The sequence below is a fragment of the Solanum lycopersicum genome, chromosome 2 (assembly GCF_036512215.1).
Source record: "Solanum lycopersicum chromosome 2, SLM_r2.1".
Classification (NCBI taxonomy): domain Eukaryota; kingdom Viridiplantae; phylum Streptophyta; class Magnoliopsida; order Solanales; family Solanaceae; genus Solanum; species Solanum lycopersicum.
In genome coordinates, this window is record NC_090801.1 from 59,751,742 (window position 1) to 59,774,608 (window position 22,867).

The 22,867-nt window shown below is 35.0% G+C and overlaps 3 protein-coding genes across 6 annotated transcripts; 1 reads left to right on the forward strand and 2 right to left on the reverse strand.

Annotated features, from left to right (window-relative positions):
• Window positions 1-186: 186 nt before the first annotated feature.
• LOC101258612 (beta-galactosidase 8-like) lies at window positions 187-6,307 on the reverse strand. 3 transcript variants are annotated; one of them, XM_010318398.4, is made up of 19 exons: window positions 6,011-6,305; window positions 5,800-5,895; window positions 5,509-5,621; window positions 5,342-5,408; window positions 5,154-5,246; window positions 4,855-4,998; window positions 4,570-4,658; window positions 4,370-4,475; window positions 4,204-4,291; window positions 3,981-4,099; window positions 3,489-3,653; window positions 3,081-3,280; window positions 2,777-2,883; window positions 2,427-2,536; window positions 2,201-2,305; window positions 1,667-1,777; window positions 1,269-1,480; window positions 833-1,160; window positions 187-479 (listed from the first exon to the last, which is right to left on the reverse strand). In XM_010318398.4, exons 1-19 carry the CDS (start codon window positions 6,173-6,175, stop codon window positions 369-371), a joined length of 2,529 nt encoding a protein of 842 aa, XP_010316700.1. In that variant the 5' UTR covers window positions 6,176-6,305; the 3' UTR covers window positions 187-368. The 3 variants fall into 3 exon arrangements, with proteins under 3 accessions (XP_010316700.1, XP_010316699.1, XP_010316701.1); XM_010318397.4 differs by having other exon boundaries at window positions 5,115-5,246; XM_010318399.4 differs by lacking the exon at window positions 1,667-1,777 and having other exon boundaries at window positions 5,115-5,246; window positions 6,011-6,307.
• A 6,298-nt stretch (window positions 6,308-12,605) lies between these two features.
• Window positions 12,606-17,253, forward strand: LOC104645819 (uncharacterized). Its single transcript, XM_010318396.4, has 5 exons — window positions 12,606-12,855; window positions 13,550-13,853; window positions 13,976-14,098; window positions 14,762-15,052; window positions 16,693-17,253. The coding sequence occupies exons 2-5, from the start codon at window positions 13,590-13,592 to the stop codon at window positions 16,897-16,899; spliced, it is 885 nt and encodes a 294-aa protein (XP_010316698.1). The 5' UTR covers window positions 12,606-12,855; window positions 13,550-13,589; the 3' UTR covers window positions 16,900-17,253.
• Window positions 17,254-17,841: 588 nt separating this feature from the next.
• LOC101258325 (uncharacterized) lies at window positions 17,842-22,539 on the reverse strand. 2 transcript variants are annotated; one of them, XM_004232768.5, is made up of 2 exons: window positions 20,650-22,539; window positions 17,842-18,347 (listed from the first exon to the last, which is right to left on the reverse strand). In XM_004232768.5, the coding sequence occupies exons 1-2, from the start codon at window positions 22,353-22,355 to the stop codon at window positions 18,341-18,343; spliced, it is 1,713 nt and encodes a 570-aa protein (XP_004232816.1). In that variant the 5' UTR covers window positions 22,356-22,539; the 3' UTR covers window positions 17,842-18,340. The 2 variants fall into 2 exon arrangements, with proteins under 2 accessions (XP_004232816.1, XP_010316697.1); XM_010318395.4 differs by lacking the exon at window positions 17,842-18,347 and having other exon boundaries at window positions 20,646-22,539.
• Window positions 22,540-22,867: the final 328 nt, after the last annotated feature.

The following is a 22,867-nucleotide window of genomic DNA, read 5'->3' on the forward strand; positions in this document are numbered from 1 at the left end:
TTGACATAACTTTAATTGTGCATTAACATTTGATAATGTAAATCAATACTCTAATCTTTAACTTTATTTTTTGTTGTTATTATTTATTAAAAGAAACTATAGATCGACGTGATATTGCAACTAGACTGGAGAATGAATTTGCATGTCATTCCAGTAATAGAACAAAAGCCATGAACACAACAGAGCTGAAAAAAGAGCAAAGGTTGACTTATAAACTCTTTTGTATCATCAAGATTAGGGCTGTACCGAAGTAAAGCTGGCTCTGGCTAAAACAAAGACCAGTACATTTGATTGCTAGAAGCAGAAAATTTGACAAAGAAGGTTACCACGCTAAGCTAATGACTACACCAACCATAGAATTTGATGATTCAAACACTGCAAAAAGCTTCAACAGCCAGACTTTTTTGTACTCCAGGACATGGGTCACCAAGTTTAGCCATGGTGATAGGAATGGAACATCCTGACTTGCCCACACACCCCTGCGTAGTCGTTCAAGATTTTCAGTTCCAAACATACGATAAAATGGACTTTGGCTTAACTCAAATCCAAAAGCTAGCTTGTGAAGGAAACAAGAATCGATAGGTCTGGCTGAGATACCATGCGAAGTAAATTGAACATTAAGTTTAACTCAATCCCAAAATCTAGCTCATGGGATGAGGATTGTCTGGGTCAAAACAAGGAGATCAAATTTCATTCCCTCAACCAATGTGGGATCTGATAATTCTTTGATAGTTCAAGCCTTGATGAACAACACTTTGAGTAGTATATGGGGATTTTCCAAAGTTATCACCAATATAAGTAGAAACAAATGAAGAAATGCTAATAATATTACCTGATGAACTATGGATAACACATCCCAATGGCAACTCCCTTCAATGAATGCTCCACAATCTCCTGTAGGAGTTCCAAAGCTAGCAAAGTTAACTGCGGTGATAGTCCATCCTTGCTCACAATTCAGTTGCAATGAAGGTTCTTGAGATGTTTGATCTTTGTCTGTCTTCCAAGTATCAACAGGTGGAGGATCTAACTCAGATACATGAGCACAAATTGTTTGCCCAGATCGCGTTGAGAAAGATATTTTTGAAGGGTCACCACCAAGCTCTTCATGCAGCACAAGCAAGTTCTTTTCTGGCTTTAACCAACTGCGTGGTACATGGTACCTATATGAAGGTTTAATGGTCAGTACTCGGTGAAATCTATTTGCAAGGAGGATCAGGAAAACGCAAAGCATCAAGAATAAAATACACTAGCCAAAGCTATATACTCACAACACTTGAGCAGGTTGACCACATTTCTTCAAACATTTCCATGAATCATAAGCTCCTCTGTAGTCACAATTATCAGAACAGCCTGTTGAGGGTGAACGATAAGAAGACCAGTATCTCCCTATATGCTGCCCATTTACCCATGCCTGACCTTTACCCATACTTGACAGATTTAGCGATATAGGGCCTCTTCCTTCTGGAGGAGAAAAACTTGTCTGGAAATAAGATATCCAGAATCAAGAGAAGAATACAACAGATGCAACAAATTATCTTAGCACCAGCATTGACATTAACTGCCACTCTATTCCTAGAAAGGTATTTTTTTCTTTTGTTGTCGGAAGAAAGGTACCTAAATGATAAGCAGTTGACATAAAACAAGTGAACCAAGCAATTCTACACACCTTGTACCATATCAAACTCTGATGTACTGGGACAGAACTCCCCTGAATCCACAGAGAACTATTTGCAAGACTAACTTTATCAAGTCCAAGATACTCACCTTCAAGACCTACCTGAAGTAAGACAAGTTTCATATTATCCTTGTGATCTTACAAGAACAAAGCCATAACCTTCTGAGATTACAGAGACGAAAATGAATCAACCCCTCACCCCCAAGAGAATTCGGAAAAAGAAAAGGAAGTCTTCAAATTTATACCAATAGTTATGCTGCTTCATTATTCCTTTACACAAAGTCCTCTAATGTTCTTGTTAGAAGATACTGTCACACATCTTTATATTTTCACTGACTTGTTACTTCCTTTGTCCCTTTTCATATTACCTAGTTTGCTTCAAGTACTCTTAGAGTTTCTTTTTGGCATTTGATTTACTTGTACTGTTAACTTTATAGTTAGGAATGTGAAATCATATTTAAACAAGAACATGAAGACCGCACGAAATGGACATAATAAAAAGGATTTGTTTGTCACATCAAGAACCTGGTAGATCCATTCTGTAGAAGAAAAATTCTTGGAATTCTTCAAATCACTGAAGATAACAGAAAATACACCTGCTCCAGAGATGTCAAACCATGGTCCATAGTTCTGGAGAATCACATGAAAAATGAGTAAGAATTAATGTAATTGAAGTGGAAGCAATGACTTCAATAATATGTGCTTCAATAGGCAAAGCATTGGAATAGGCTATTTACTGAGATGGACTTACCTGCAAACCAACCATCATGCTCAATATGTCCACTGTGTTGTTTCCTTGCTTAAGATGGATTTTCTTACTTAGCACAAAGCTTGCATCATCATGATTACCATAGCCAAATCCTAAAGAAGGCTCCAAATCAGCTATCTTAGCAATTCTCTGTAGTCTTAAGTAATGTTCAAGGTAAAAACTGAAGCATATTAGTCTTCTTCTTGGATCCGTTGAGTTGTGTGAACCGCCTCATCAAAAAACTTAACCGATCAGAAAAACTATACTTTTACTTTGTTGTTATGATCAAATTGGAGTTCCTATCTAAGTTATTAAACACGGTTAAAGAAGACGAGATTAGATGAGCTAGTTACCAACTGGTTTCTTGTTTACAAAAACAAGAGCTGCATGTCCTAAGCTTCCAACCATTAACTGCAATTCTTTGGCTTTCCTCTTCTTGATGTTCTCCTCCACATTTATACTGGCAAGAGAAAGAAAAAGAGATATTACATCAATGAAGTAAATAGCTTATCATATTGAACAAATGATTAAACCAGAGAACCAAGGTGGGGTATGCCCTTTAGTTTCTCATGGAAGCAAAATATTAGCAGCTACAGATCAGCTTCTTCCGTAAAGAAATGTAACATAACAATGACAAGTGAAGGAAAATGGATTTACCTTGTTGTATACCAAAGGAAATCACTGGTATCCTTTGTTGTATTTATCTGCTCTAGTAAGCGCGGTGATGCAAACGAATGATTATTCGCGATGCCAACTTTTTCTTGGTACCAGCCCCAAGGATCTGACTCCAGCGAATTTTCAATAGTAACCGTGTTGTGAGTAAATGCTGTACTTCCTGTCGTTTTTTGTGAAACAACCTTTATTCATTATGAGTAAAGGCAAAAAAGTCTGTTAGATTAGCAGTAACAAAAATTGAGGCAAAATAGACTTCTGTAAAGTTTCTTAAAAATGAGTTACACTTTCACAGTTTTAATGTTATAAGCAAGGTGATCAGGATATTTATTCTATGCATTTCTAGTAAATGAGTAGGAAGAATTGATGTACTTATGTGACTGCAGTCAGTACCTTCGCCGTGTTGAATATGACATTCTTACAGTCTGGAAGGATGCTAACAGACCAAGCATGAAGAAAATATGACTTCCCATTAAATGTAACATTTGCATCTGAACTGTTACCATAGTTAGCAAGGAAGGCTGCACAGTCATTGGAGCTCTTGTAATATACATGTGCCTGTTAGACATTTCTGATGTGTCAAAATCAAAAGAACACGAGACATTGATCCAACATTAAAGAATATAGTTACTCACAGGCTGACAAAAAAGCTAATTCAGATGAGGAAAAATAAGATATCTAGCATGCAGGAGGTGTACAACCCCATATAGATTAAGGGTACGAGCTGAAGTTTTCTTATATGAACTTAGACAATCCTCACCTTTTAGTTAGCTTCTTGTACACTTTCTTTACGGTTTTTTTAGATTCAAACTTGTGTGTTATCTACCTCTAATCTATTAAACAGCTGAAATCTGGATCGAAGACATCTCACTATGTGTCATTTACCTCAAGTTTCAGACCAAGGGACAAATGAATTGGATCTGCATTGACCAAATATTCTTCACAGTGTTTTATAGCCTTGTGTAAATCGCGTAGGTGGCCCCACTTTGGCTGACTTATGAAACCTGTATCAAGTACGTATGATTAGATTAGAATAGCATTCAAAAAGCAGCTTCAGGATATTCTTAAATAGATCAAATGCTTCCTCTTATATTTAAGATATCATTACCATACTCATCTATGGGGGCATCATAGTCGTAGCTTGTTGCTACTAGAGGACCTCCAGCTGTTCGACCAAAATTGGTGCCACCAAAATACTAAACAAAATAGATGGCATTACTTATCCCAGAACTAACAAGATCAAGAACAACATGTGAATAGTAACACGTATTTACCATGTAATAATTTTGAAATGTACCACCAGTTTCAAAAAAACGTGCTACAGCAAAAGCCAAGTCTTCAACAGGTCGAAAAGGAACAGGATAACCAAATGCAAGGAACCTGCAAAACAAAACAACACCTTGCAAGTGATGAAGGAAAAAAACATGTCATGAGTCAGAGCTCCCGATGATAATAAAAGAGGAAGAAGATTTACCATCCAACGTAGTTTTCTGTCCACATCTTTGGCTTGGACAGGGAATTTGGAGTGAAGCGATCACAATAGAATCCATTACATGTGTTTATCTGCATAATCAACAGGTTTGCAGTTATCACTTCACTAATTTTGGAGTCCTTTCACTGTTGATTTTGAGAAGCAAAACTATCAATGGTAACATCAGCAGGAAGTTTAGTGCAAAAGGGTCTTGAGATGACTGCATTTTGTAACATACTAACAAAAATGCTTCTGATATACTGCAAATGAATACCATAACCCCCTTACAACTGAATCAGGTGCATCTTCTTGTGCACACATCACCCAAGGGACGGTCGTATTAAGATTAACAGCAGTTTCTGCAGCCCATTTTACATATAGCTCTCCGCTGACTCCATATGCCCATTCAACATTTCCATACTCATTTTCTACCTGTTAAGAGGATAGATCACTGATTAACACAAAAAATGCAACAACTAAAATTGAAAAGAAGAAGGTGCACTATCAAGTAATAAGAGTGTAGATTCAAGGAAGAAGATTTAAACTACCACAAAGACATCCATCATCACAAAGATGAAAGAAACAACCTGAGCGAGTATGATTGGACCTCCTTGTGTAGCGAAGAGGTTCTCATCCTTCATAAGATCAACAATCTTGGCAAGAAAGAGTTTCATTTCATTCTGCATTGAAAACAATACAGGTTTCTTCAACTATTGAACATTTAATAGGACCAAAAAATAGAAGAAAAAAAAAACACAGACTGGTCAACACTTTCCTTAAAAAGTTCATTTGTTGTTCGAAACTTTATTCCAGGGATAAAGTGTAGCCACATAGGGAAGCCCCTGCTCAGAGAACAGGACGGAGATAGTAAAACGAAAAGTTAAGACCCCATTAGGATGTACATGATAAAATAAGAAAATGAGTTAGCTATGATGAACTAACCCATAGTTCCATTCAGCACAGGCATATGGACCTATACGGAGATGCACGTATAGGCCAGCTTCTTGTACTGTCTTCACAAACCGTACAAGGTCAAACCTGCCTTCAAAGTAGTACTGCAAGAGTAGGAAGTGATAATTAAAATTGACACTGCTCTAATTGCATTGCCCAAAAATGAGGTAAAACAACTTCCTATGGGCTAAATTGACAGATAAAAATTCCAACTAGTGAGCATCGCAAGGGGGGAGACCAATCAAACTCGCGTAAAAACACAAACTTGAAATGACTTCATACCTCTCCTTTGACAGGTTCATGATAATTCCAGAAAACATAACTCTCTATCACGTCCAATCCGCCTTCCTTAGCCTTTCTAATGATCTCTGGCCATATCTACATTCAACAAGAGATCGAACCCCTTTATAATCCATGTTACATATTCTCAAACTGAAAATCAAGAAGAAAAGAGAAAACCCCACATTGCCATACATAAGAAGAAAACACTCACTTCAGGTGTAGTTCTTGGATAATGTATTGATCCTGATTGCAAAATTCTCCTCTTTCCATCAATAACCAATGCCTTGTGATCATAAGTTACTGTCGTCGACGCCCCTTTTTCAAAAACTAAAAGCATAGACAATATTATTACCAACAACAATTTCTTACTTTCCATAGTTCAGCTAGATGGTCACATAAACAAGAATAGAGCAGTGACTTTATAACATCCAGTAATACTTTTGGACCAATAATTGTTGTAAGGATGATTTTTGTCCTTAGTATGTGTTGTTACTGAAAAAAGGCGAATCTTTCTTAGTTTTCTCCCCATAATTTTTTGTACTATAAGTTTGGAGTCATTGAGGTGATGATGGCTATGTATTACCAAGATTGTATTCAAGTGATGTCTCTAGCACTGATTAAAATTTCAAGAGCTATAGCCTACAAAATATGAAACAAATAGAAATGTCAAAATTCAAGAAGCTAATAAATATGAGGTAGATAATCTTGTTACTTACCTTTTACTTAGTTGTTATTCTTTTTATTGGATTCTTCTTTGTTATCTCAATTTGTTGTATTTGAGCGGATGATTTTTTGAAAATAGTTATTCTACCTTCACAATTACGAAGTAAAAGATTGCTACCTTGTTGGTTGAGAATAGAGCTTTCAATATGGGTTGACCCACTTCATTCGGGTTAATCCATACAGATTTTGAAATTTGACAAGTCAGACGGGGCTTCGCCCTTTTTTTTGTGTGGGCTAAAAATTAATCGGTCCAATCCATAAGTTAACGGGATACAAGCTTTGCCGGGCCAAATCTCTTTTTATTAAAAATACACTTTTAAATTTTTTTAAATTAAGTTATAATTTAAAAATATTATCATAGATATCGATAGGACAATATTACACGTTGTTAGTGTTACTACTTGTTAATCAAATACACAAATAAAATTATCATTATAATATTTATTAAGTTTGATTTCAAGTAAACATATAAATCGCTAAATAGAAATATTAACCTAAATGTTTTCCAATAATCATAATCATATATAATTATAAGCATGAAGGTCAAAACTTAAAAGTTGAATTACCATTTTAGCCTTATACTAAATTAAAATATTATAAAATAATTAATTAATTAAATATTAAATATGCTTAAATTGTTAATTAAGTTGATTCACTTATTGTTAAAATAATGTAGGAGAATGAATAGTTGTTAAAATAATTAATTATAAAGTTATTACGAAAACGTATTAGAGAAACTTTTCATTTCTCTATCTGATCAGTTTTAGGTGTAATTTTGTCATAATGTGTATTAATATCACACCTTCACTATCTCATCATTAATATTCACACCTTCATAATCTTTCCACACTCTCAAGAAGTTGATGGCACTTCTTGGATCACTTAATTTGTAATGTTTTTATCTTCTTTTAGCAGATTCTCCATTTTCCTATATTATATATTATACTTTCTCATGTAATCATGTTATCTTTATTTTTTTTTATATGAGTTTGTTATGCTCATGTTTTATTTATCTTTATTTGAACTCATCTAAATTGTTGAATATTTCAACTACTAATAAATTTTTTAAATTTGACTTTTTTTTATGAAGATACAATTAAGAAATAACGCTAATATTTCATAGTGATGATGCAGTAAGTGAAGCAACACAGATTGAACTGTTTCAAGTGGTATCAATTTTCAGGTAATAAATCATTGTTCCTTATATGCAATTAATTATTTTTGTGTAAGTTGATATGTTCTTAATAAAATTTTGGTTTGATTTTTAATAAAAATTATTTTATAGAAGTTGAGACGGTACACTTAATTGGATTATCCAAAAAAGGAATCTTTTACACAAGGACAAGAAGAAAGACTTCTAGCTTTATCACTGCATTCATAACAATCAATGGAATATCCTACAACACAAAAAGTTGATGTGATTCTGTACAAGTGAATCCAACTCACTAACAAAAAAATTAAAGAAAGAAAAAAATGAACATGAAGAGAATAAAAATGAAGATAAAGAGAATCAATGGTGTCTTATAAGTTGATGAACCACTGTAACTTCATTATTTTTTGAATTTACGAGGAAATGAATTATTGAAGAAATTTGTGAAATGTACATATATACCTTTGGGTCGGTAACAAATGTGATTGAAAGTAGTATTTTTTCATGCATAATAGCTAATTCTTGATATATATATTGTTTAAATTTATTATTTGCACTACAAACATTGTATGAAGTATTTTAGGATAAACGTGCAACGCACGTTTTCTGAAACTAGTAAAATAAAAAAAATATGACAATCTTTCATAGTTATGACCTATTTAGTGACTTAGGAAAAAAAATTATTTTATGTAGTACTTATTTTATAAACATAATTTGTATTTAAATTGTAATATTTCAAACTTTAAACAAATTTTGAGTTTAATTTTGTTATTTTTAATATTCTATGTTATTTTTATTTTTTAGTTAACTTTTATTCGATCTACGGGCAGGCTCTATCCATATTTCTCAAGCCCCATAAATCGACAAGCTTATTCAGATCAGACTAAAAAAATTAAAATGAGTTCCAAAAATCGTAGTCTAACCCTATCAAATTATGGGTTAGGGTAGGCTAACTCAACGGGCCTAGCCATATTGACGCATTTAGTTGATGGGGGAAGCAACGCACTTTACAAATATGTTCACTTTTCAATTCTCTTGATTTGTTATTTTTAACGGAAAAGGGTCAAAAATACCCTTAAACTATCTGAAATAGCTCATATTACCCTTAAACTATATTTCGGTTCAAAACTACCTTTTCCGTCAAACTATTAGATCAAAAGTGTCTTTCTTATTAAAGAAAGTTGTTAAATGTAATGTGAATGCCACATTGCATGCCAATATAGTTCCACTGTCATATTGACTAAAAGAAAAAGGATAAAAAATACCCTTAAACTTTCAAAATAGCTCATATTTATCCTTAAACTATATTTCGATTCAAAACTGTCCTTTCCATCAAACTATTGGGTCAAACATGCCCTTTTCATTAACGAAAGTTGTTAAATGTTATGTGGATGTCACATTGCACGTCAATAGATTTTTACTGCCATAGAAACTAAATCCTCAAATCTTAATTACTCTTTTTCCTTCTCATTTCATTATTTTTCATTAACGATTTCACCCCTTCTCTCTCATTTTGCAGTTACGGTTTCACAGTTTTTTTGTCGCTGGGTCTCAAAATGGATATTCATGATTGTAGGTTAGTAGATTTTTTTTCTTATTTTATTATGTTTACAACCACGAATATCCACTTTGAAACTTATCCCCAAAGAAAGTTATGAAACCCTAGCAGTGAAATGAGGGGAAAGTTATGAAATCCTAACTATGATGTTTTGAAATTGTAAACATAATAAAATAAGAAAAGAAAGTACTAACCTACAACCACGAATATCCATTTTGAAACCCAGCTCCGAAGAAAACTATGAAATCCAAGCAAGGAAATGAGCGAAAAGTTGTGAAATCCTAACTATCATGCTTTGAAATCGTAAACATTATAAAATAAGAAAAAAGATTTACTAATCTATAATCACGAATATCCACTTTGAAACACACCTATGAAAAAAACCATGAAATTTTAGCCGCGAAATGAGGAAGAATGAATGAAATCGTTTCTGGAAAATAATACAATAAGGGGAAAAAAGTAATTAGGATTTAGTCGATGTGGCAGTGGAACCCTATTGACATACAATGTGGCATCCACATGACATTTAACAACTTTCATTAATAAGAAGAATAATTTTGACTCAATAGTTTGACGAAAAGGATAGCTTTGAGCCGAAATATAGTTTAAGGATATGTATAAGCTATTTCATATAATTTAAGGGTATTTTTAATCCTTTTTCGTTTAGTCTATGTAGCAGTGGAACCCTATTGGCATGCATTGTGGCATCCATATGGCATTCACATGGCATTTAACAACGTCCGTTAATAAGAAGGGCACATTTTTTAAAAAACCAACAATGTACCATTGAACCTACTAAATTGAGCCCGCCCTCAAATTTCCACTCACTTAACAAGTGGAGTCAAAACAAAGTTTGCAATCATTCAAGATAAAACTAAAAGGCAAAAACGTTGATAATAACTTTTTCAAGTTTAGACATAATGTTAGGATTGACCGCAAGACTCAAATCTCAAGACTCTTGTAGACCTGAGTTGATTTTCCAATAGCCTATGACGTTTCATGTCTAGTTCGTGACGCCTCCACTGCAGACGTCTATCTTTTTCTACTTGCCCAGTTGATCCTAATACCCCACCTATGACACATAATACCCCTGCCGCAGACATTTCACCTCTGTCTTGTGGTCCAGTTTCTGTTACTCTCGAATCTCTATTTAAAGGTGGTTGAGGTGGAAATGAATCTTGTTATATAGTAAGCACGAGTAAGAATCGTCCATTATTTCTAACCTTATTCGTTGGTATGTATCACACTTATATTTTTATTTGCTCGAGTGTGTTTAGTTACACCCGACTAATACAAGAAAAAAAAAATTGGCTCTTCATGAGAAAAAATCAAACCTGGGGTAGGAAGCGCATGCAGTTGGGCGAAAAAAAATTCACATTAAGTGATCTATCCCTCCAATTGATGGAATGAATAAAATAATGTTGAGGACTTCCATTTCTAAGGGGTCGCATTTCAGAGTTAATGAGTTGTATCCTACAACTATTAATCATGTATTGTTATTGTTTGTTACCTTTATATTAAACCAAAATATTGGAGCATTTAAAACAAAATCAAATGTTTGACCATCAAATTTCTCTAATCATCATGTACTGTCTCACTAAGTACGTTAAGGTTCATAATAAGAACTTGTGCTAGTGGAACAACATTTTGAGCTACAATTGAAGCTGGTTGTTGTTATTGTTCAACATTTGGAGGCACAACATTTGAAACTGAATTAGTAATTTCTTCTAACGAAGCAAAGAGTTATTTGTCATGGAGAAGCAATGCACTTAGCAGACATGTTCACTTTTCAAATTCTTTTGATTTGTTGTTTTTCTTTAAATCAATAATAATAGAGAAAAAACAAAAAACAAAAGGAAAAATAAAATATTGCTAAGATTATTCTCATCTATTTGTTTTCTTTTTTTTGAATTTGCCGCAATTTAATTATCTTTTATATTTTTGATTTCTATTCTTTCTATTTTACGTTTAATTCTAAGTATGTGAGTAATTTACTATTTTTATCCTTTTTTCTACTTATTTCAGTTGTCAATATGAGCCGACCAAATCATTAGGCCCGATCCGTATAACCTTTGAAATTTGACGAGTCAGATCGGACTAGCTTATTTCTGTGTGAGTTAATGGGTTGGCCCAACCCACATACTTGTGGTTGCAGGCTTGCCGAATCAATTCTCTTTTCTTAAAAGTATATTTTTTATAATTTTTAAATTAAATATAATTTTAACAAATGATAATAAAAGTCAACAATACAATATTACATGGTGTTGGTGTTATTATTTGATAATCAAATATACAAATTGAATTATCATTATAATCTTTATTAAATTGGATTTTCGATAAAACATAAATAGTTAAATATAAATATTAACCTAATTGTTTTTCAATGATCATAACAAAACACATAAACTATGATAATAGTCCATATTTTGTGGCCTATTTGGTGATTCTCTAGAAATTTTACATTTTATATAGTAAATATTTTATAAATATAATTTGTATTTAAATTATAATATTTTAAATTTTAATAAGATTTTGAGTTTCGATTCTTGTTATTTTAATACTCTATTTTATTTTTACTTTTTAATTAATTTTTATTTGACTCACGAGCCGGCTCTCCTCATATTTCTCAAGCCCTATAAATTGACAGATTTATTCTGGCCGAGTTAAAAAGTAATTTTCTTAAATAGGATCCGAAAAGTGTAACTCAACCCTATTAAATCACGGGTCAGGCCAGGCTGCTCAACTGGCCTAGCCCATATTGACGATCCTACTAAAAAGGAAAGTGAACAAATAATTAAAGACAAAAGAGTAAATAATTGAGGATATAATAGGTAAAAAGAAATTATAGATAAATTTTAAAACCACACCTAAATTATATCTTTTTATTTAGATTCATACCTAAAATATTGAGAGTGTGAATTTCATACCCAAACTATTAAGAACAAATTTCATACCAAACTATCACTTTTTAGTTTGAGAAACAGGCCTCTTTTTTTCTTCTCATTTGTGTTAGATACATATTCATATCAAAAAAAAATTTACTTGTCATTGCTAAAGATTTTTAATTATTCACTTATTTATGTTAAATTCGATACACTGATAGATTTTTTAAAAAATATATGTATATACATATCTAACATAATACTTTAATTTTTAGTTTTTAATTAACATTAATAGTTTAATATTTAATTTTTATCAAAATAAAATATTTTATACAGATAAAATGTTATGTATCATAATTTTTCAAATAAAAGAGATTGGTGTGTGTTTTTTTTACTCTTATCTCAACAAATTTCCATGAAGGAACAATTAAAAAAAGAAAATTTACACAGATAATTAGAACAGATAAAGTAATAAAAAATACGATTAAAGTACAAGTAAAAAGTTGAACAGAAATACCGCCTGTTAAAACGCGTATTTATACTCCATTCTTGAATTCAATATATTATTGAACGCACTCCATACTTGAAATCAAATATATATAAAAGTGTCAAATCCATAGTTAGATTATATTTAAGACTAAGAAGCTCTCACTAAGTAGGAATTAGAAAGCAAATTTACTAGTAGATTCACAATACTCTGCACGAATTTGTTGTCACTATCTTCATTCTTGATTTATTATACTGTAAGTAGTGCAATAATTTCCAGAAACATACTATTGTTTGATTCTTTCTTTGTTTTTGTGTTTTCGGTGTGATTGATGATAACTTTTCTACCATCTTCTTCGGTCTATGCGGATCTTGATAAATTTCTGGTGCCCCAGAAGTCAAAAGGGATATGGATATTTTTTGTATTTATTCAATTTGCTGTGTATTGGTTTGGTTTGGTTTTTTGTTTTTCAAGAAAACATTCTATTTTGATTCCTCAATTGTAAAATCTGTATTTTTAACTAAAAGTTCAATATGTACCTTGAATCTTGATTTAAAATCAAATTCTTGTTATATATCCGGTTCCGTAGAAGTCAAATGGATATGGGTGTTTTTTGTATTTATTGAATTTGCGATGTATTGGTTTGGGTTGTATTTTGTTTTTCAAGAAAACATCTTATTTTGATTCCCCCGAATGTAAAATCTGTATCTTTAACTAAAAATTCAACATGCCCCTTGAATCTTGATTTTAAATCAAATTGGTGGATAGATATCAAGCTCAAGTTTTCTCAAATTTGATATTCTGTTGAAGAGTTGTATGTTGGTAAATTTTGTGTGTGGTTCTCTGACCTTGATAAAATTGAGAATTGGTTTGCACGTTTAGTTGAAAAGTGCAGGCAGTTGAAAAATTGGTGAACACCAGTATAAAGGTCTTTGGTATTTGATTTGCAGGAGGAGCTTTGTGTTGTGTTCTTGCAAGGCTTGGTAAAATATGGACTTTGCTAGTATGGACCGTGCACAACTCACTATGGTGGGATCAGGATTTTCTGCTTTGCTTTCGATGCATTTCACGATACAGCTCTTGTCACAACACCTCTTCTTCTGGAAAAACCCAAAGGAGCAAAAGGCAATAATCATGATTATATGTATGGCTCCCCTTTATGCCATTGACTCGTTTGTGGGTTTGTTAGATATTCGTGGAAGCAAAACATTTTTCATGTTTCTAGACTCAGTTAAAGAATGCTATGAGGCTGTGGTAAGTTGCTACCGTGTGATTGACATGCCTTTGTTAATGGCGCATACGCTGTCTAATCGTATGCTTTCTAGTTTGACAGAAAAAATAAAGCAAAACATGTTTCATTTGATGTCTTTTTTCAGGCAATTGCCAAATTTTTGGCTTTGATGTATAGTTATTTGAATATATCCATCAGCAAAAACATTGTGCCTGATGAAATCAAGGGGAGGGAAATTCATCATTCCTTTCCGATGACTCTATTTCAGGTGTGATTATACTTATGTTTAGCTTTCCTCTCAATATGTGCCAGATGATTATGCATTCAATGTATTTATAACTGATATCAAAATTAGTCTCCCTACCCCACAAAGGTAGGGTAAGGTTTGTGTACATCCTACCCCCTCCCCAAACCCCACTTGTGGGATTACGCTAGGTATGTTGTTGTAACCATTGCGTTTGAATCTAACCACTATTGGACTTTCCCCCTTTAGTGTTTACTGTGTGATAATATCATTTTGAAGAACTTTAGGGGCAAGGGGAAGTCTATCCCCCAGTATATTTCTTTTTATTCTGAAGCACATGGCTTCTAGTCGTCTAAGATAGACAACCAAGTTATTTGAGTTATTACCTAATGTAACCAATTAATTATAATGACTCTATATCCTAAAGAAATTATATTAATCAGATCCAGTCTAAGTGCAGATATAAACTGCTTGCTCTTTCATATCCGGATGACTTGGAGGCTTGGCTTGCTAACACTTACATAAGTTTTCTTGTAATCTGGGTGATGTGAGATATTAGGTTGAAGTTTGTCAGTTGTTTAATTGAGCTTATGCCTTTCTTACTCAATTTCACTAGAGTGATTGATAAAGTAGTATTAGAATGGTGTATTTTAACCATGCATCTAATGTTCTTCCTGCCAATTGCAGCCTCGCACTGCTCACTTAGATCACCGGACACTGAAACTTCTCAAGCATTGGACATGGCAGTTTGTCATTATCCGTCCAGCATGCTCTATCTTGATGATCACGTTGCAGATTCTTGGGTTGTATCCGAATTGGCTCAGCTGGACGTTTACCATCATTCTCAATATTTCATTCTCAGTGGCCATGTACTCCTTGGTTGTTTTCTACCATGTTTTCTCAAAGGAACTGCAGCCACACAAACCACTTTCAAAGTTCATCTGCATTAAAGGGATAGTTTTCTTCAGCTTTTGGCAGGTAGAGACTCCAACTCATCTCCTCTTACCCCCCCCCCCCCCCCAAAATCTAGAAATAAAATTAATCCTTATCCGTCTCTTGAAGTTTTGGTCAAGGTAAGTGAATGCAACTATTTGTTTTACATATGTGATAATTATTTATGCTAAGATCGACATCCTGTCAGCGATGGCTTTCTTTGCTTTTCACTTTTTAAAGCGTTAATTGAAAGAAAGGATGAAAATATTTGTAATCTATAGAGGCAGGCAGGCAGCATAAGGTTATAGTAGCCCTACTCCCAAGGGCATGATTGACTGGTTGAGGTGTAAGAGTAGCGAGGTTTGAATACCCAGTACGAAGCGTAAAACCAAATCCAAAATATGTCAAGTCTTGCAATTCATAACTAGTTATAGAAGTCCCTTAATGAGTTTCTCGTTACATGTACTGAAATGGAGCCAAGCCTTTAAGGGACTTCTATTACTAATTATAAATCAAAAGACTTGACTTATTTTAGATTTGGTTTTACCTACGTGTAAGTTTCTGCTAATTTTGACCAACAATCAATACTTATTAAGTTCCTCTGATGCTGTTTCCTCACTGCGTCTTTGTGGGAGTGGTATTGGGCAGGAGGCACAGATTTTGCTTATTTGCAGGGATGGACTTCATTTGGGTTTTGCCTCATGCCAAACCTTTTACTGTTATCCTCTACATCTGTGTGTAAACCTGTAATGGAACCAAAACACACCAAGGGACACTGAACTATCTATGTACTTCTAGGTTTATCTGTAGCTTGGGAAAATGATTTCTATATGGAGGACTCGGTTTCATTATTTCATTATTTAGACAAACAATATGTAAAAATCTGTGTTGCTCGGACTCTTCAAAAATGTTGCGCATGTCGAATTCTCCAAAAGTAGTGTATTTTTGGTAATGTGACGCGGGTGCAACATCGAAAGTGAATAGTCCATGCAACTTAGGTCAGGATGATTGAGACATAGAAGAGTGCACAGATGGGTTCTGCGGTTGAGCTCACATTTTATCTGGCCAAACAAGTGAAAATTAAAGGTCTTTAATATGTCTGCCTCCAACCTCCTCTAAAAGGTTGTCATTAGGAGTAGATAGCTGTTAATCTCTTACAATAATCTCCTCTGAAGTTTGATTGGTGGATGGATATCCATTGTGTGAGTTTGAGGCATGGAATCACTGCAATGAACTGATCATAGGATAATATAAGTGAATCCTGTTAGTTGCTGCAGGGAAACGTGATGTAAAGGTTAGCCTCATGTCACGAGTTCAAACCCTGACGCAGACCAACGGCAAGGTATTTAAGTGGAGAAAGGTCTAGAGCAGATCCATTATCCACTGAGATTCAAATCACGAGCCACTGACTCTCGGGATTTCTAGGTTATAAAAAAAATGGTGTGTCCTGCTAGCCAACAATCATCATCAAGCAAAGGATACAAACTACCACCACTAAAATATTGAATCCTCTTGACTTGCATGCCATTACTTTTGAAATTCTTTCAACTTCTCAAAAAGGAGGTATTGGTTTCTTTGTTATGTTGTTTCTGTGAGGAAGCCTCTCTCCGTTCGATGCTTTGCTTGACTGAGATATGTTTTTGCCACCACTGGTGCAATAAACTATTCATCTCTGAATTTTGCAGGGGTTGCTGGTTAAAATTCTAGTCTCGTGGGGAATTATCAAATCTCACCATTTTTGGTTGGATGTGGAGCACCTTCAGGAAGCCATTCAGAATGTTTTAATTTGTGTGGAGATGGTTTTCTTTTCTGTTATGCAGCAATATGCATACCACGTGGCTCCTTACAGTGGTGATGTCGAAGCAAAGTTGAAACTGAAAAAGGATGACTAAGTCGATGCACAAGACGTTGGTGTGAATAGACACTTTTCCTCTGTGATCTTGCATTTACCACCAGTCGCCGTGTGTAATGCAAGTTTTTATTGTTGTGTAACCTGTTGATACGGCTCAGGAAGGTCTTAAGATAACTAATTTTCGCGTGTGTTAGCAAAGAAGGAAATTTCTATCATTTCCTCTGATAACCAGTTTTTACTCTTTTGTGGTTAGACTTCTTGTAGTTATATCAGTAATTTTTCTTCATGAGAGGCTGGTGTCCCTGCCGGCACCTGCAACAAGCTTGATTGCGACTTTGTAAGTAATCATTTTCTTAATTATCTTGAGAATATCATGACTATGTGAATGCTCTAATCTAGCAGTATTTATATCCTAGCCACAATGAATGAATCTCGATATTTGATACTCCCTCCGTTTCACAAAGAATGACCTCCTTTTCTTTTTAGTCTGTTTTTATGGGGAACAACTGAACAAGCTAGGCTCAAGGTTGTGCCTTTTCTTCCATGGCACAGCGCTGCCAAGTGCCAAGGCACGACCTTGAGCTTCACAACGTGTTAAAAGAATGAATCTCAATATTTGATACTTCTCCCTTCCACCAGGCTCTACCATTTGCATGTCGAGCTCCTATGCCGGAGACTGCATTTAGCACTGGCTTACTTACAGGAAGCTGGTCTAGCAGATGACTCTTGCATACCCCATTGTGGAACACAAACCATTTGTGACCATCTTTCCATGTTAAGTTTCACAAGGCTTGAAGTGTGACAACAGTTTTCATCGGACGACATGCCTGATTGCATTCTAAAACGTCTGACCATCTATGAAGTTGAGCAATTATCATCAACCAACAAAGTGAGAAAGGAGCTAACCCAGTTACAAGTGTGTATCATGACATTGTAGTTAAATGCTTCAAATTGTAATTCAACCAAGTGCAAAAAAGACCAGTTCGAAGAAAAAATAAGTGAAATATAGAAGAGTGTGCGTCTGCTTACAATTTAATCGAAAAAGGTTAAAGAACTTCAACTTCTATATCCTCAAAAACGATCTATGCTGGGAGGCCAGGGTGCCCAAAACAGATTAAAATAACGAAAACAATTTACAACATAAACTTCATTCGTGCATGACATTAACTGAGGAAAATGCAAGAACTGATTTTCCAACTAACTTGTCTTATGGAATATCATAACATGACAGAAAGTTACATGTCCCTCTGTAAGTAACTATTAGTACAACCTCAACCAAAGAAAACCATCTGAGAAAACCTGTTTTACTGAGGTAAAGACTAGCATTGACTAAAAAATGCATTCATAGCTTGGTTTTTCCAGCCAACGTGTCCCAAATGAGTTGACCACCCACTGCATATAAGAGTCTTGATTCCTCTAGCCAACCCATGTTGAACAAGTTGTCCTCAAAGTAAATGGAGACAAAAATGGCTGCTCAAAAACTAGTCCCTGAAAACACCAGAGATGAGGTTAGCATGTTTGTTGAACACCAGGAATAAGAAAAGTGAATCTGTCTCAAAATACAAGCACACGTGTACAAACAAGAGGCAACACAATAAGAACTAAGAAGCGAACTCAAAATATGGTTATCCTCCAGAGCAAGAGAAGGATAGACCTAATTGATATTCTGGATGAGAAATCTATCTACTGATAACAGAACCCCTACCCCAAAATAGAGGCCATTCACCCCAATAACAGATATTTTAATGACAGAAAACAGCACGAGTGAAAGTGCTTTAACCCTCTCTTGTTGGTAGTAAGTTACACTCTATCATCTCTCAAGGGATTGACAAGGATACATTTACGGAAACTGACAGAAGTCTCAAAAACATTAATTGGAAGATGAACTGCACCAATCTCCCACGGAATTGCCAAGAAGAGACACAGAAACCGACAGATGACCTCATAAACATAACTTTAGAAGGGTCCTTTCACTTCAAATTGCAGTGGAAGTTTAAAAAAATCCGTGACAAGTCAGGGAAGATGCTTCCTTAAAATTTGGTTCTTTTTGTCTTTCAGAAGTCATGAATTTAACATGATCCATTAAAGGTATGATGTTTTTTTCTTTTTGAAATTGGATTAAGTTGCAGTTGTCATTTTAGGATTTGAAAATCCTAATTCAAAGTCTTTTATGTTTTAGTTGCAATGGCAGACAATCAAGCAATGAGGCAGATTGTTACTTCCTGGACCTTGTGCTACTAGTTTCTTCCCTAGCATACCTCCCCCCTCCCCCCTCCTTCATTCCCCCTTCTATGACAGCAGGCATTGAAAAAAGAAGAAAAAATCCACGAAGTTCATATTTTTCCCAGTCAGTGAAAAAATCCACAAAATTCACTTTTCCATTTTTTCCCTTTCTATTCTCAATAGATTCATCTCTGCTCTTGATTCAAAAACAAGCTCATCAAGTCACAAAACGAAGTGCAAATGCTGTAACAAAAAATTGCAGAAAAGCACCAAGATCAGGCTTCAAGAGCACATCTTCATGAAGATAGACGCAAATGAAGAGAGACACTATATGCAACGTGAAAAACTAATTCACAAATACAATATATATGCAATGCAAGAAAGGTACAAAGTTAAAAAATGTGTGACGTGAAGAATAATCACTTTGGAGGCAGATTATTAAGGTAAACACAGAGAGCTAAATCACTGGCATACCGAAGTCCCTAACACTTCATATCACAACATACACAATCAAATTGGGGAAAGTCTTCAGTAGAAACACTTATTTCATGGTTGAGAATGGAGAATTTATATAATTTTGGGACGATAAATGGCTGGGAACAGCATTTTGCAGAAAAATTTTCCAGGACTCTACCAATTAACTGAACAGCCCCAAGCATCAATCATAAACGGTAGGCAAGGAAACATTTAGAAGGAATATCCTAGACCAGGAGGAAAATGAGATAGTTGACATGGATTCTCCATTTTCTTCTGAAAGATGTAATGGCATGCAGTTGTCGTAAAAATGGTATTTTTTCAATCAAAAATCATGCTATACTAATCTTTGGAGCAGTAGTGGTATCACTGAAGTATTGTCTTTAGGAAACAAGTTTGGAAGGTGAAAAATCCAACAAAGATAGCCTGTTTCAGCTAGTTAGCTATTTTAGAAGCCTGTCTATCCCAAAAATATCTCACTGAAAGAGGATTGTGCTCTGCAACAGGTGGTATGTGCTACCCAAGAATCTGAAAGAATCAGCCACCTTCTACTTCACTATCAAGTTGCCAAAGACATCTGGAGTATGTTTTTGAATTTTTTGGGGGTTAGTTGAGTAATGCCCTACACTGATAAGGAAGCTTGTGCTACCAGGGGCCTCTGGAGAGTTGGCAATCGGTGACGATGATGCGGCAAATGGTTCCACCATGCATCTTTTGGTGTATTTAGAATGTTTTGAAGGAGTCACTACACTCTCATATACGTGTTAAAGGCTAGATGTCTAAAACTCTTTTTTGTTGTTGTGGGCTTCTTCTTTTTCTTTTTTTTTTGGAGGAAATAGGTAATGAGTAGTTCATCCGTGGATCAAGGTAGGTGTGACAGATTCAGTGGCAGTTCTAATCAACACATAAGTCTCAGGTCACACTAAAGCTAATTTAATCTGAAATATGGAATCGCATATGTGGATATACAACGAGAGCGTTTTTCACTATCCGTGTCATGACTACATTAACAACTAAATTCTACGATGGGACAGAGCAATAAAAGTTTAACCTACATAAACATAATTACTAAAGCAAGGATCATAAAGCTTACCAGTATTTGATCAAACCATCCCAGCCACAAGTAGCAACTTTACTTTGTTCCAGAGGATGCCACTCTGCACCAATACAGACCCCATCATGACACTTGAGAGTTCTGAAGACCTTACACGATTTCCAATCCCAAAACCAGCATCTGCCTTCACCATCTCCTGAGAAGACAAACCGTCCATCAGGTGAGAAATTGACCTGGCAGGCATAACCAGCGACAATGTGTCCAGCAAATCTTTTCTTTTTATTCAGCTGAAATCTCTCTCGCGTACTGTAAATAAGAATCTGGTTATCCAAACTTTGTGCTGCAATCCAATTCCCATTTGGATGGGGCGAAATAGATGGCATGGAATGCATATGGGGTTCACTTATATACTTGATAACAACCGGAATACCATATTCCCAAACACGTAGTGATTTATCATCACTAGAGGTCACAAACCTTCTGTTATTATCCACAAAGGTAATTGTATTAACTGCCCCCAGATGTTGATCGTACTCTTGTGTAATCTGTCCACTGTTTATATCCCACTGCACAATCTTCTTATCACTCATACCAGCCAAAAGTACATTCTGCTTATCTTCATCAGGATTAAGCCTCACCACATAGGGTATCTTACCCGTCGTGAACGTTTGAATTACTTGTCCTGTTTCTGTATCCCAATACTTAATGTACTTATCATATCCAGCTGTCAAAAACTTCGTCCCGTCATTGCTAAACCAAATATCCCTCACTGCCTTTGTATGCCCCATGTAAGTCCTCATACATTTACCGGAATTGTAAACATCCCAAATTTTCACCTTTGTATCCATCCCAGCTGACAAAATCAAATGACCATGCTTAGGGAAAAACCTAATGGCTGAAACCCCTTTCGTGTGTCCACTCCAAGTATGTACCAATCTCTTTGGTATATAGCAATGATCATTAGCAGCCTTTGCATCCTTCGGTGGAGCGATCCAAGACCTGCCCTGATAATCCTTTTCCTCTTTACCATGAAATGTGCTCTTTTCAACCATAGGCTCCGCCTTATCTTTATCACCACCTCTTTCTTCACCCTTCTTCTTAGCATACTCTTCAGCATATTTTTTCTGCTCCTCAGATAATTCCACTTGCAACCCTTCTTTCTTTCCAGCCCATGGACTCTTCCTGTTCTTCATCAACCATGTGTCGGTGGACGGATTTTCAACTTCCGTCATATCCACATCCTGCTCATCACCCTCCTCCTCCATTTTTTCCTTCTTCTTCTCTAACTTCCTCTTCTTCTGTTCATGCTGTGGTATGTTATACACAGAAATTGCATCACATTCCTTCATTTTTTCCAAATCACCGATGTAGCTATTTTCAGAGGGATCAACAGCGTACCCATACTTCTGAAAAGTATTGTACTGCTCATCGAATACAAAGGGCTCAATAGACGCGTCCTCTACGAACCCTAACTTGTGATTTCTGAGTCCTTGAGCTAACCCGTCCTTTGCGTACGGGTGAGCTGGACCACAAATTGGTGCCCATAGTTGTTCGTACGTCGGGTTGAATCCAACAACGTGCTGGGTCGGGTCAAGGGGTTTGGATTGAGCTCTGGCAGCTTCGCCGGCGACTGTTAGGGCTAGCATGGTGTCGTCGACTTTAGGGGCGGCGGATTTAGAAGGAAGCATGCGTATTGGGGAAGAATCCGGCGATTCATCCTCGTATGAAGATTGTAAAAGATCCATGGGATACGCACAAACTATGAAAAATGGCGAAAGCTTTATATTTTGATTAGAAACCTAATTTTTTTTATTTTTTTTTGAGCTAACAGTGTATTTTTCCCCGAAATCTAGACCGATGATATTATAAAGCTTCTCTCTTTTCTTTTTTGGGTTTTGACTTCCAACTTCAACTTGGATAGGGTAAAGCTAATATACTCCAATCTTAGGGCATCTATTCTCTATTTTAATTTCGATTTCGAAATATAGAGTTTTCTATTTTATCAGAATTCAAAAATTTCAATTAAATTCTCTATTTTACTCTCTAAAAATAAATCGTTTATCTCTTCTTAAGATTATATTATTATTTCTATTCTAATTTTATTTTCTTATTTCAATATATATCATTTATTTCTTTTTCCTAATGATTACTTTATATAATTCTCATATGATAAAAACTTTATCTTTTTAAATTTTTTATTTAATATAAAATATATTTTATTATAAATTTTAAATATCATAAATTACATGAAAATATT